At 35.4% G+C, this 12,981-nt stretch overlaps 2 protein-coding genes across 2 annotated transcripts in view; one reads left to right on the forward strand and one right to left on the reverse strand.

The window, feature by feature from the left end:
* The window catches only part of LOC149773759 (CD82 antigen-like), a 294,550-nt gene that overhangs the window by 154,543 nt on the left and 127,026 nt on the right, over positions 1-12,981 (forward strand). The gene's annotated exons all lie outside the window — the stretch shown is intronic.
* LOC149773762 (uncharacterized) overlaps positions 2,596-12,981 on the reverse strand; it is a 50,090-nt gene continuing 39,704 nt past the window's right edge. Inside the window, exons 6-8 of the mRNA XM_089946041.1 lie at positions 11,482-11,676; positions 10,353-10,436; positions 2,596-5,220 (exon numbers count right to left, since the gene is read on the reverse strand). Of these exons, the coding sequence (XP_089802167.1) occupies positions 4,978-5,220; positions 10,353-10,436; positions 11,482-11,676 (522 nt within the window). The 3' untranslated portion in view covers positions 2,596-4,977. The remainder of the gene's footprint in view (positions 5,221-10,352; positions 10,437-11,481; positions 11,677-12,981) is intronic.

Here is a 12,981-nt window from a genome sequence, read left to right on the forward strand (position 1 = left end):
TCGATGGTAAAATGACAATGCACTAGATCATTGGACGCCTAGTTTTACCTTACAGTGTTGTCAATCTTGTAAATATGTTCATCTTTAATATTTTGTATTTGTCAGTTGAACGTGAAGAAGATGGGACTTGCCATAATCCTCCATCTTTTGTTTATTTGTTTTTCTTTGAGTTAACGTGTGTATTAAAACAGGTTGATTTGGAAAGAAAACAATTTGTGTTATCTCTTTAACTTCCGAAATTTATGTTGACATGCTCTTTCTCATTCTTTCTGTCGATCTTTATTTTTAAGAGGATTTGTTATACACGTACGTGTACGGAATCTGTGGAATGTTTTCCATCAAGTCCGCGAAGGCTTAGAATATAAAGCAGAGCATTCGCATGTCTTGCTATTTATCTTTGAGTTGTCCTCTGCTATAACTACCATTGGAAAATTAAGCGATGCTCCTGTACATGTACACGAGGCTAAGCAGCAACTGTTTCATAGGAAATTGAACAAGAAAACAAGTATTTACCTAAACAAAAAGTCATTGGGCCTCATTTAAGAATTACTAAAAGAGTTAATAAACAGAGGTCACTAAGAAATGGATGCTATAAAGAAAGATATGGAAAAACAACAACACCAACAGCTGCAATAAGAGGAGAAAAAGACGAAGGAGACAGATCAGCATACGTTTAGGCTCACTGTCTTTTATTACAAAGAGGAAACCAATAATTTCTAGTCTTCCTGGATAAAGATAAAAGCAAGCAATGAATGAAGACGAAAACCAAAGATCCTTTACAGGTCAATCGACATACCTTAGAAAAGATATACTAATTATACGTTACCAATCAAAGTGTTTTATGTTTGTGCATGTATTTTACAACTACAACATAATCCTACCCCTCTTCTTTGACAGGAATTTTAGGCATTTGTAAGGATAGTGTGTGTACGCACTCCTACCTTGTTAGTTACATTTAGTGGTGTTGGTAACTCCAACGAAGTGTTATTGATGTATAATGGGCTGTTGCATAGTAGATGAAAAAGTGCTGGGCACTACAAACGATGCATTGGATGGTATAGGGTGAGGTATTGGATAGTAGATACCTAAATATTCGATAGAAGATAACTTGGTGTAGGATAGAAGATAACCAAGTATTTAATAGCAGATGACTGTATAATATTAACTTTAAACGGTGTATTGGATAGTATATGTTGTTTTTAACATTTCCGCTTGTACTCATACTGACCCATAAAAAATATTAACCCTTTGGATAGCATTAACATTATATTTCCCGTTTGACCCCTTATTGATTCACAATGTTACCTATGGTTGCTGGTAATGGGACCTGTACAGATGTCAAAATGTCCAGCGAAGACATTTCTAGAGGCTCAAAAACAAGGTCCTCCTTCAAAATGTTGTCATTACCAGTGAACATACAGTGAGGATTTTTCTTCACATTTTCTCATGCCTCACTTTTTTAGGTTAACAACAAAGTTCCGTGATCGCTCTTTTAGCGATTTTCCATAATTAATGTACGCAGTCAGTGTCGTGCATGGATTTTACCCAGTTGGAACGTTTAGAGTATGCCGTGTCGTGCATGGATTTTAGCCACTTGGACCGTTTTGAGTATGCCGTGTCGTACATGGATTTTAGCCAGTTCGACCGTTTTGAGTATGCCGTGTCGTGCATGGATTTTAGCCAGTTCGACCGTTTTGAGTATGCCGTGTCGTGCATGGATTTTAGCCAGTTGGACCGTTTTGAGTATGCCGTGTCGTGCTTGGATTTTAGCCAGTTCGACCGTTTTGAGTACGCCGTGTCGTGCATGGATTTTAGCCAGTTGGACCGTTTAGATTATGCCGTGTCGTGCATGGATTTTAGCCAGTTGGACCGTTTTGAACAAAATATTAAAAGCATATGCTGCGGTGTTTCTTTTGGAGAAATCAAATCTTCACGAATGGAATCCAGCCACGTTTATCGTAATTTGTGGTTATTCTTCTCGGTTGGAAATGGGGGGAAAAAAACGTTTTTCATCCAAGGGTTTTACTTCCATTTTAGTACGTCTGGGTACAGCCCTCCAGAATACACCCATTAGATTATTCAACGTTTACGTTTGGCTCCAAGTTTAATAAGATAAATCGATGTAACTTAGTCAAAAATTGTGAAAAATCACATGATCATGTCACTCCTTTCAAATTCATCATAGAAGAGGAGTGACGTGCAGGAATACAAGTATTAAATCCTCAGAGTTTGAGTTACATAGTGCTTAAAATTTGACGGAGGAATTAAAAAAATATTACTACCCCACGTAAAAGAATAGTTCAGACATACAGGAACGATCAGAACCACGTAATCTACTCTTTTTCTTGAACAACTAGTAGATGATCTATTGATTCATCGACAGCTATTGATCTCAAACACTGGCATGTATCAAATGTTACTGTTGTCAATGAAATCAACAGCTCACTCCTGCCGACTTCCGTCAAAATAATTGTATAAGCAAGTAAATCTTATTTTTTTATTTTCTTAGTTTTTTCATGACACTTAGTTCTCATTTCAGTGGCACGATAAAGCCAATAAGTTGCTAAAGATTCCATTAAAAACCAAAAAACAAAGTTTTTCACTCAAAGTTTAATGATAAAAGAATATAAGCTGTTTCGCAATTATTCCTTACAGTGCTATCACCTCATGCTCGAGGTAAACAATCCTCCAAAGCAGAAGCTAGATTGAATGACATTTGCAAGTAAACTAGAACTTCTAGACAATTTCACGCCTGTAGACCAAAGACACACTTAATCAAATATTTCTTCAGTGTTAATGTCATTAAAAGACAAGGTATTCAAAGTATTAATTCTTATTACATTTATATGTTAAAAATTGTTTAAATTAGGAGGTTCACAAAACTGTAATGATTTCTAAATGACAGCTCAAAGTCAACGAAAGAAAACAAAATCTCCTATGCTTTTCGTAGGAATACAAATTTTAATATACATATCGATTGATTATTAAATGTTTTCTCGAAAGAAATAGATACATCGACAGATACTGTACAAATTTAAAACATTTGTGGAAGGTATAATTCGGTTCTCTTTGTGGGTAACGAAAACCCAGGAAATTATATCTACCAAGAAACATTTTATCGAGATTGTATATTAGGTTAACAGGAAGGTCCACCAGAATATGCCGTTATTAAATCCCCAGTTTACTCTCAAACAATGAAATTCATTCCAAAGAACATTTTAAATGTAGGTCGTCTGCTTTTGGAATGGTAGTATTATTTGTTTATAACTATCCATCTCAAAGAACGAGAACAATGCATATAAATTATGTGCGGAGAAAAAAGAGCTTATTAGAGTTTTCGATGGCAGATGTTTTCGATTGATTATCTCCCTTTATGAAGCACACATGCTAAATACACGGTTATCCTGAGTTCCAGATACTTATTATTCAATTCAATGTGAATTGTGTCAACGCAGTTTTTGCGAGTGTTTTATATATTAATATATCTTGCCCTGCCCTCTGCCCTCGAGACAGTAGTCTATCTTCACATTTGGCAAATTATGTTACGGTGGTTCTTCCATATATTACATTTTAACAACTTTCTGTTCCTCACATTGCTCTGGTTTCGAGAGTAAGCTTATCGGGTACTTCAAACTAATGTGTTTGGGTTTAGATGAGTCCAGATATTGTGATGAGCTTAACTTGGGAATTTAGGTTTATTATTAATGACGTGGTGAGGAGAACTTATTTTAGGGGAAGTTGCTAAAATCAGACGAGGCTCTGGAAAATGGTTGAAGAAGTGTCATATATGGATTGAACGACGGTGACGTAAAGTCAAATTTGCTGTTGTAGCCTTGGAAATGAATATTTATTGCCAAATTAATTTTTAAAAATCCATGAAAAAGGAAATTCCTTCACATTATATATCTGATTTTATGGCAGATCCATATATATATATATATATATATATATATATATATATATATATATATATATATATATATATATATATATATATATATATGAAAAACTATTCCATCAATCAATCAATCATTAAATGTATTCACTCATCATTAAATATTGATATTTCTTATATAACGGCAAATTAATACAAAACCCAAATCGTTAATTGCTGTACATTTATCAAAATTAATGTTATAGGTCAGTGAAAAATGTAAATCTTATATCTGCAAAACACACTTACTATTGTAAACACGTCAGTCGTGTCATGTGACTTACAGTGCCTGTACTGCAGACTGTATGAATAAATATTTTTAACTTGCATAAAACACCACATGTGAAACACCCTTTGTTATAGATGTGAAAAACACTTTTTGCAGAATTACACATATATGTGCACCGTATAAATGAAACTAGGCCAATAAAATAAGAAGTTAGTTATGACTTTTCTAATTAAGGAGATTTTTGTGTTTTAATTCTGTATAACACAAAAACGTAATCCAGTTGTTCTGTGTTTCGTCTGATTCATGGGCTGAAAACATTTCATGATAATTCTTTTGTTCATTTTGAATTTACTGGTTTTCATTATAAATCTAATGAACGAAATAAAAAGTATTCCCCGTACGAACATAAATAACATGCTTCGGATATTTATAAATGGCTTGGTTTGATTCATCCATTCCCACCCACACCCCTGGCCAGAAAAAATGGAAAAGTGTAGAATCCAACAAAGCCATTACTGGATTTACAAGTGAAAATCAGCTCTGTGTTATGGGTAGTATTATATCACTTGCGATACATATTTTTCAGAAATGCGAAAGAAAATAAGGTACAACAAATGAGAACTAAAATAAGGTACAATGAGTGAGAACTAAAATAAGGTACAACGAATGAGAACTAGAAACAACTTCTGGAATGAACGAATGAACTATATTGTATAAAGTCGGAGACATAAAGATCAAAGCAGAAAAATTTCTATCGGTGCATATCATCGTTGGGGAAGAAAGCAGCTAAGACAGATTCAAAGTTACAGTCCTATCACTTTCCTTTAAACCGCGTGTTTACTGGCATATCGACGGAGCTATCTTCAAGATCCTGTATGACCAGAACAGGTTTGCCTCTTATGACTCCAGAATCAAATGTAAATCCCCTCTTTGTATCAACCAGCGCGGACCGACTCCCAAATAAACTGTCATTGTAAGGGTCAACCTGGCACTTCTTGAATCCCTTCTGGGTAGAGCTGCAGAAGAAGGTAATCAGGCAAACAATGGCAACGATAATCTGAAAGAAATGAAGATTATTATTAAAATGTAAGCACAGTTTATATTGTTCCCACTGTACATCTTAAATTACTTAAGAGAAAAAGTGAAACAAAAACGAATTAAGTAAAATAAACAAGCATCTTATTTCTCTACAACACAAAGCGAAAATTCAAGAAACGTTTACAGTATTGCGAATTAAATCCCAAATAATCCTAGATGTTATATCATTAGTCAAAAGCATAAAATGTTCCGGATGAATTCCCATATTCTTGAATTTCCTGATGCAACACAATGATGCAATAAAGAATATATTTGAATACATTCACAAAAATCCAAAATTGATGTATTATTTAATTCAAAAGTCGATGAGCACTTTAGTAATTCTAATGACTGTTTTAAATGAACAATTCCTCTCGAATTATATCTGACAGACATACCTAATTCAGGAATTAATGATTTGTCTATCAAATCCATCTTTATACACATTTTCACTCGACCTACATCGTAATAGAATGTGATGTTTCTCAATGAAAAATTATCTAATCTGTCAACAAAACCGACCTTGAACTCCTGCTACGTAAACATTCTGTTCCAACTTACAATCATAGATCAATGTTAAGCACACACTATAAAATAAAAATGCATAACAAAATACATCAACGCACACTGCGTGACATGGGAGAAACGGGCCATTTAAATGTTTTAACGCATTACTCGAATTTAAAGGCAGAGAAGAAACTGAAGTGTAAGCTCAGTAGCTTACTAAGGGGGGGGGGGGGCAGACGGGGCGGTTGCCTCGGGCGCCAGAGGTCTTGTGGCACCTACATTCCTTTGGGCCATCATCGTCTCCCCAGGCGCCATTTATCCTTTGTACGCTACTGCTGTAAGTTATACTTTGACATAGAACTGACATACTTTTATATCTATAGAGTTTTATTGTTGTACATTTTGTTTCTAAATTCACTGACACATTCATTCACTATTGCCCGTCCTCAGGCCCGGCCCTAGGATGTGCAGCGCCTAAGGCAGCATACGGGGCCAAAAGCAGCAAGCTATGAGCGCGGGGCCCCAAACAAAAAAACTAAATTGCCTGAAAGCGCGGGGCCCAAAGCGGTTGCCTCGTTCGCCTTGCCCTAGGGCAGGACATGCCAGTCCTTTTCTCGGTATCCCGTAATAGTTGGTACCCTAAGTTTATTTCAAATGCATGACGCTATAACACAGAAATCCATGACAATCAGACATTATATGTTATGCCTAAAATATATAATTTCATGTATGTATGTATGTATGTGTATATATATATATATATATATATATATATATATATATATATATATATATATATATATATATATATATGTCCTTAAATGTAATATTTTATTTTTTTAAATGCCGATCCTTATCATTTTATTAATTCTTAGATCTTCTCAAATATTCAATCAAGTACATTTAATTTTCCTCTTTATTTATTTTTCTCATTTTTTGTGCGATGATTTCATTCCTCGAGTACTATTTATTTAAAGGATATTTCATTCCTCGAGTACTATTTGCTTAAAGGATATTTCATTCCTCGTGTACTATATGTTTAAAGTATACGTAGTTTAAATTATCTTTTTTTCTTCATGATTACCACCTATTCTTTAAGAACTGGAAAACAAACATAACCGCTGATTGTCAATGCAGTTTGAAAAACTGTTTACGAGCTCGAAATTGTTCACATACAGTTTCTATGATGTGTTTAAACTTAGCATAATACTTACATTTTGCAAAAGCTTCTATGTTTTGCTAATATGCATCCGTAGCATTTTGAATGGCTTCTATACCCATGCTAACATGCACACAACCAATGGTGAATATCATTCTGTATATGCCATGCTTACTTATGGACTAGATTTATCTGTGCCAATTCTACATGAAATACATCGGACTGAAGCAGCGAGGGAGATGCGTGTTGACATCTGCAAGTGTGTTTCTGTTCTGTCATTGAATGTTTGAAATCATAATGTGTGAAAAATAAGAAGTATTTTAATTGCAATTATCAAAAGAACGCTATGGAATTTATTCTTATTTCATTTTGAGTGTAGTGAGAAGGATGTAATTGCACTTGAAGTATAGTCGAAATTACAGTACAGTTGTGTAATCAAGCTTGAGAACCCATGATATGACTCATGCAATTCGGATTTGCAGAACTAAGAAAGTACATTTTGAGGAAATTCAGGATGTAAAACTAAGTATATTTTTTGCCATTCCTATTACCAGCTAAAGAAGACAGGTTATGCCTAGTCATTTGCATGTTATTTGTAAGGACACTGTCTGGCATCTATAGCTAACCTAAATCCGAAACATTGTATCAAAAAAGTTAACGCAGAATGTGCCAAAGCAGCTGGTATGTGGCAGTTCACAAAACATCTCGTTTAGTTCATTCAGAAACAAATCTAATCAATCAAAACGAAAAGCGTCTACTACGAGAGTGTACATGATTTATTTACAAAGTAGTTACTAATACACTACTAGGCACACGTGAGTTCAATATGAAGCTGCGCGTGAGTGCAATATCGTAAAATTCTGACAATGTAAAGTTAACGGAGAAAAAATAAATACCATGTTAACATGCACAAAGCAAATGGTGAACATCATACTGTATATATCATGTTAACGTGCACACAGCATATGGTGAATATCATACGGCAAATGTTAAATATCTTCTATACGCTTCTAACATGCAGAAAGCAAAGTGCGAATAGCTTTTATATAATGCTAACGTTCATACAGCAAATGACTACTGTTGTATGCATCATACTAATATGATGAATAGCTTCTATACCCTAGTAACATGCACACAGCATATTCGAACCCTCCATCCATTTATGATCGATATAAATATTTCTTCTAATCCGGTCTCTTTTTTCAGAAATGCGAAAGTTATTTTGTTTATCTCTTTTTAGTGCAGTCATGGGGAGTTTTTAGATTGTTCGATAGTTAGTTTTAGATGGAACTAATGTCTTAATAAATAAAATCTTTCCAAATCAAGTTAAGTTTCCATTTTTATTGAGTCTGGTGCTTTTTACAAATTTACTGTGCAACATTCCCAATTTTATAATCACCGGCCGGCCATTCCCATATCCAAACCACATGCACACTTAAAACGAAAATAATTTCGTTATCCTTAACTATCATGATTGTGTCGCTTGCAAATTGGGATACTGTCATTTCGTCAATTCGATTGATGATGTGTCAGTTCGATTGATGCTGTGTCAAATACCGTCGTTTTTCTATTTTCTTTTATACTAAGGTAGTGTAGAGAGTGGACATTTTAGTTTTATTCCGCGTGTGGATGTCCATTCCTCAGAAACGCTATTAGCATGTTTCACTCCTATGACATGATCTGCATACAGTTAACCTAATACAGTGAATAAAATTACCCCCAAAAGTTTCAAGCAGAAGGTCCCATTAAGCACAATGAAATGCGTTTAGGAAATCTAACAGTAACAATCCATTAATGAAATTTTTGTTTAAGCAATTATCAAATTCTCAATTAAATGAACATAAACATGTCAGAGAATGTTTAATTCAAACCTACTGAGATTCGGACCTGGGTTCGCAGCCGGTATGCTTACTTAAACGCAAGCCTCGTTTCCTTTTAATGAAAAAGTTATACATCTCGTGGTATACCACTGATACATACATACATACATACATATATATATATATATATATATATATATATATATATATATATATATATATATATATATATATATATATATATATATATATGGATTGTTGTTAGCTAATACCATCAATAATATTTTGCACATTATTTGACAACAGGTGTTTGATGCGTGAGTGTGTGTGTTTTATTTTTAATTTAGCTTTAACAATATTAGTCATATTGATACGATGTCTGCAGTGTGGCAGTTTATAGTGATGTGTATCAATGGGGCATCATGCCGCAGACATGTAGCATCATGTCCCACCCAGTCACATTATCCTGACACCAGGCCGACCAGTCCTAGCACTAACCTATTAATGATAAGCACAATGCGAGGCTGCTGCTAGTTCCATTTTTTTAAGTCTTTGGTTTGACTCAGCCGAGGTTCGAACCTGCATCCTCCTGTATATGGGACGGACTATCTAACCATATAGGCTACCGGAGCTGTCCGAGGTGTTTGATAATGATAGACATAATTGTAACTGGATAGAATATATGCATTTCCCTTTTATTTACAACAAGGCAAAGGCAGTTTCTACATGAGGTAGAAAGATATACATAAAGTATAGACCCATTTACCATGTCCATAAACAAATATATGTGTTGAATATAGGCCTATTGACCTTGTCCATAAAAGATGTGCATTTAATATAGACCCTTGACCATGTCTATGAAGGATATGCGTTAAATATAGACCCTTGACCATGTCTATAAAAGATATGCGTTTAATATAGACCCTTGACCATGTCTATAAAAGATATGCGTTTAATATAGACCACTGACCATGTCTATAAAAGATATGCGTTTAATATAGACACATTCACCATGATCATCAAAGACTCTTCCATCTCTTCCCAGGGAACTTTGATTTGGAAGCTCAACGTGGCCAGGACCACCTTCTTGTTTCATACCTTGCATGACCTTAACCTAATAACAGGCTACACGCTGAATTCGCTTTCAATTCATGAACATTTTCAGAAGTTAAGTACAGTGATGCAACAAGACGTGACGGACAGACAGGACTAGCACTCGATAACCCTTCCATTGATATAATGGGACATAAAAATGCTGAGTATCATTACGCGAGGAACTCTTTTTTTTTTTCTCTTATGTTCTAATAATTACTGTAACTCAATAAACCAACACGTTTAGTTTTACAGATGTAAATATAGCAATTAATGGCACGTGAAAACCTAATTAAATGGCATAGACTCATCCTCCCACCCATATACATTTGAGAATATTAAAATGCGTTTAAGTAAGCAAGCTATATAATTGTTGTGTTACTAACACTGTTCCATCACACACACACACACACACACACACGTCAAAACACTATTTGTTTATACAGAATTGCATAACATTTACGGATGAGTTCTGTAGCTATTGTACATGGAGTAATACTATATTGACAGCGGTTTACATGCAGATCAGCATACCTCTAACAAAAACATCAAAATGTGCAGTCCTATTGCGGTACCCATCAGTATTTTCAGCAGACGTGACAATGCAGTGTAACATCCCTGAAAGACAATTGGCAATGGTAAACAAGCAGGGGAAAAAACACACTGATGATCAGAGAGCATAACCCGGCAATTATAATAACAATTAAATGTATGTATGTATGTATGTATGTATGTATGTATGCATGTATGTATGTATGTATGTATGTATGTATGTATGTATGAATTTAGATATGAGTTATTGTGTAGTTTCTTATATTTCAAAGTTAGCATGTAGACCAGGGTTTCATTGAATAATGCTGATTCGGCAAGTCGCTCGATAAGCCAGATTTCGGTCCAAGGGAAGTAACTGCTACAACTATAGTTGTTGGTATACAATTGTGAGCATAGCAGACAATGGCAATTACTACGAATTCATAACGCAGACTAAGAATAAGGTTTTATCAGATAATGTATTCATTACATGTCAGATTATGAGAAACCCTTTGGGTTATTACGTATGTATGAGTGTATGGAGTAAAAGACAGTCATAACATTCTGTACACTCTGGTAAAACTAAAAGGTAACTATGTATGTACTGGTAAAACTAAAAGGTAACCTTGCCTAGGGCGCCAGATAGTCTTGCGCCGGCCCTGTTCTAAAGCTTATAATACAGTGAAAGGCAAGGCTATCTGATATCACATATATCATATTTTTATATGTAACATTTTGTGTCATCCACGGTTCAGTTTGTAGTCGTATAGTTTCCCTGTTTTGTGCAAAATTGAACTAAATATGAACATTTTATAATACATATGAACGTACTACCTGAAATTATTTTGAAAAATCACCATACCCCCGCTTCCCCACCCTTTCCTGGTTACTCGTATCAACTCCGACCAATTCGTATGAAAGGGAAATAACTCAGATAGATAAAACATTATAAGGTGGGTAATCCAAAGAATTTCAAGATTCAGGAACAAGAAAGACCCTTAGAGAATGATGTACACATGAAGTCGAACGTGCTATATAAGTGATTACTAATTAACAATACCCCCCCCCAAAAAAAAAAAGAAAAAAAAAAAAAAAAGAAACTGTAATTGTCCCTTTCCTGTAGTAGGCTTACCGTGCGTTGATAATTGTGAAAGAACAGAGAGCAGTCTGTGTAGGTTTTGTTGAAGAAATTGTCTATGGTAGCTTCCTGGCAACACGAGTACGGTATTTGATCAAAGTTACGAAGGCTATTAGTCCACCATTTAGTTGGATAGTCACGGAATGGATTCTGATTGATCCTCACATCTGAAGCACCACAGCAATCAAACTAAAATAAAACCAACAAAAACCAACAGTCAACAAGAAGGAAAGTTGGCATTTATACGGTAAATCAGTAAAACACGTAGAGCTCAGCTATCAAGTTTTATGGATGATTGCCAAAACATGTTTGTGAGATGAAATCGGGGGGGGGGGGGGGGGGGGCAAGTGCGGGTGTCCATGCATTAAATGCCTTTTAAATATGTAACCTTTCGCACAAGAGCCCATAACTGCATCACTATGGTAGACCGATATTAGCTTGAATAATCAATAACAGTCAAAATAACAATGAAAGCCTGGTATAACCGACTGGTGACATGACTTAAAAAACTGGTGCTTTGTAAACGGTATTGAAATGTTATCGAAACGTGTAAAAATATACTACAATGTATCGGCAATAACTCGATAGTTCTAAGTTCTGGAGCATGATTAGAGTGCAGGGTTTAGGCTGAACATCAGTCTGAACCTATGTGGTCTTAAGTCTGAACCCCGAAAATGGCATATATATCAGTGTTTAAATGCTGGTAGTATAGGCAGTGCTGGAATAATCCCTGTTGAGGCCCTTAGCCATTAGGCAGTCGAAATCTTGCCCCCCCCCCCCCGCAAATTGTCTCCTAATACGTTTTAATCAATATTGTTTTGATCCATTGTCCCGGGGCCCCTAGGCCGGTGGCTACTCTGCTTATCTGGTAATCCGGCACTGAGTATAGGTCATTGGTACCTGCCTTGATCCTTCAGAAAGGAGACCCCCCCACGACCTGGACTGTTTTAACACCGTGTTTGAACTCTTTTAGTTCAAAACTCGGCTTACGTTTGCAAGCTAGTTATTTATTAACTACGACATGATAACTTCATTTGCATTAATCTATGTTTTAATAAAAGGTGATTATACATTTTTGGGGGCTGTCTGAACAATTCAATATGTGAACAACGGTTGTTGCTTTGGATTGAACATTTCAATACGTGACTATAGAAATAAGTTGGTTATTCTAGGTCTGAACATTTCAATAAGTGAGTGTAGGAACAGGGTGGTTTCTTTTCGTGTGAACGTTTCAATACGTGACATAATAAACAAGTTTTCTGTGAGTCTATCTGAACACTTCAATACTTGAATTCTGAAACAGGGCGATTCATTCGGGTCTTAGCAACTCAATACCTATCTTTAGAAACAGGGTGGTTACTCTGGGTCTGAACATTTCTATACGTGACTTTTGTTACAGGGTGGTTACTCTGGGTCTGAACATTTCTATACGTGACTTTTGTTACAGTGTGGTTACTCTGGGTATGAACATTTGAATTTGTGACTTTAGAAACA

The sequence above is a fragment of the Sinohyriopsis cumingii genome, unplaced genomic scaffold (genome assembly GCF_028554795.1).
Source record: "Sinohyriopsis cumingii isolate HCF-2022 unplaced genomic scaffold, ASM2855479v2 utg000615l, whole genome shotgun sequence".
In the NCBI taxonomy this organism is placed as follows: domain Eukaryota; kingdom Metazoa; phylum Mollusca; class Bivalvia; order Unionida; family Unionidae; genus Sinohyriopsis; species Sinohyriopsis cumingii.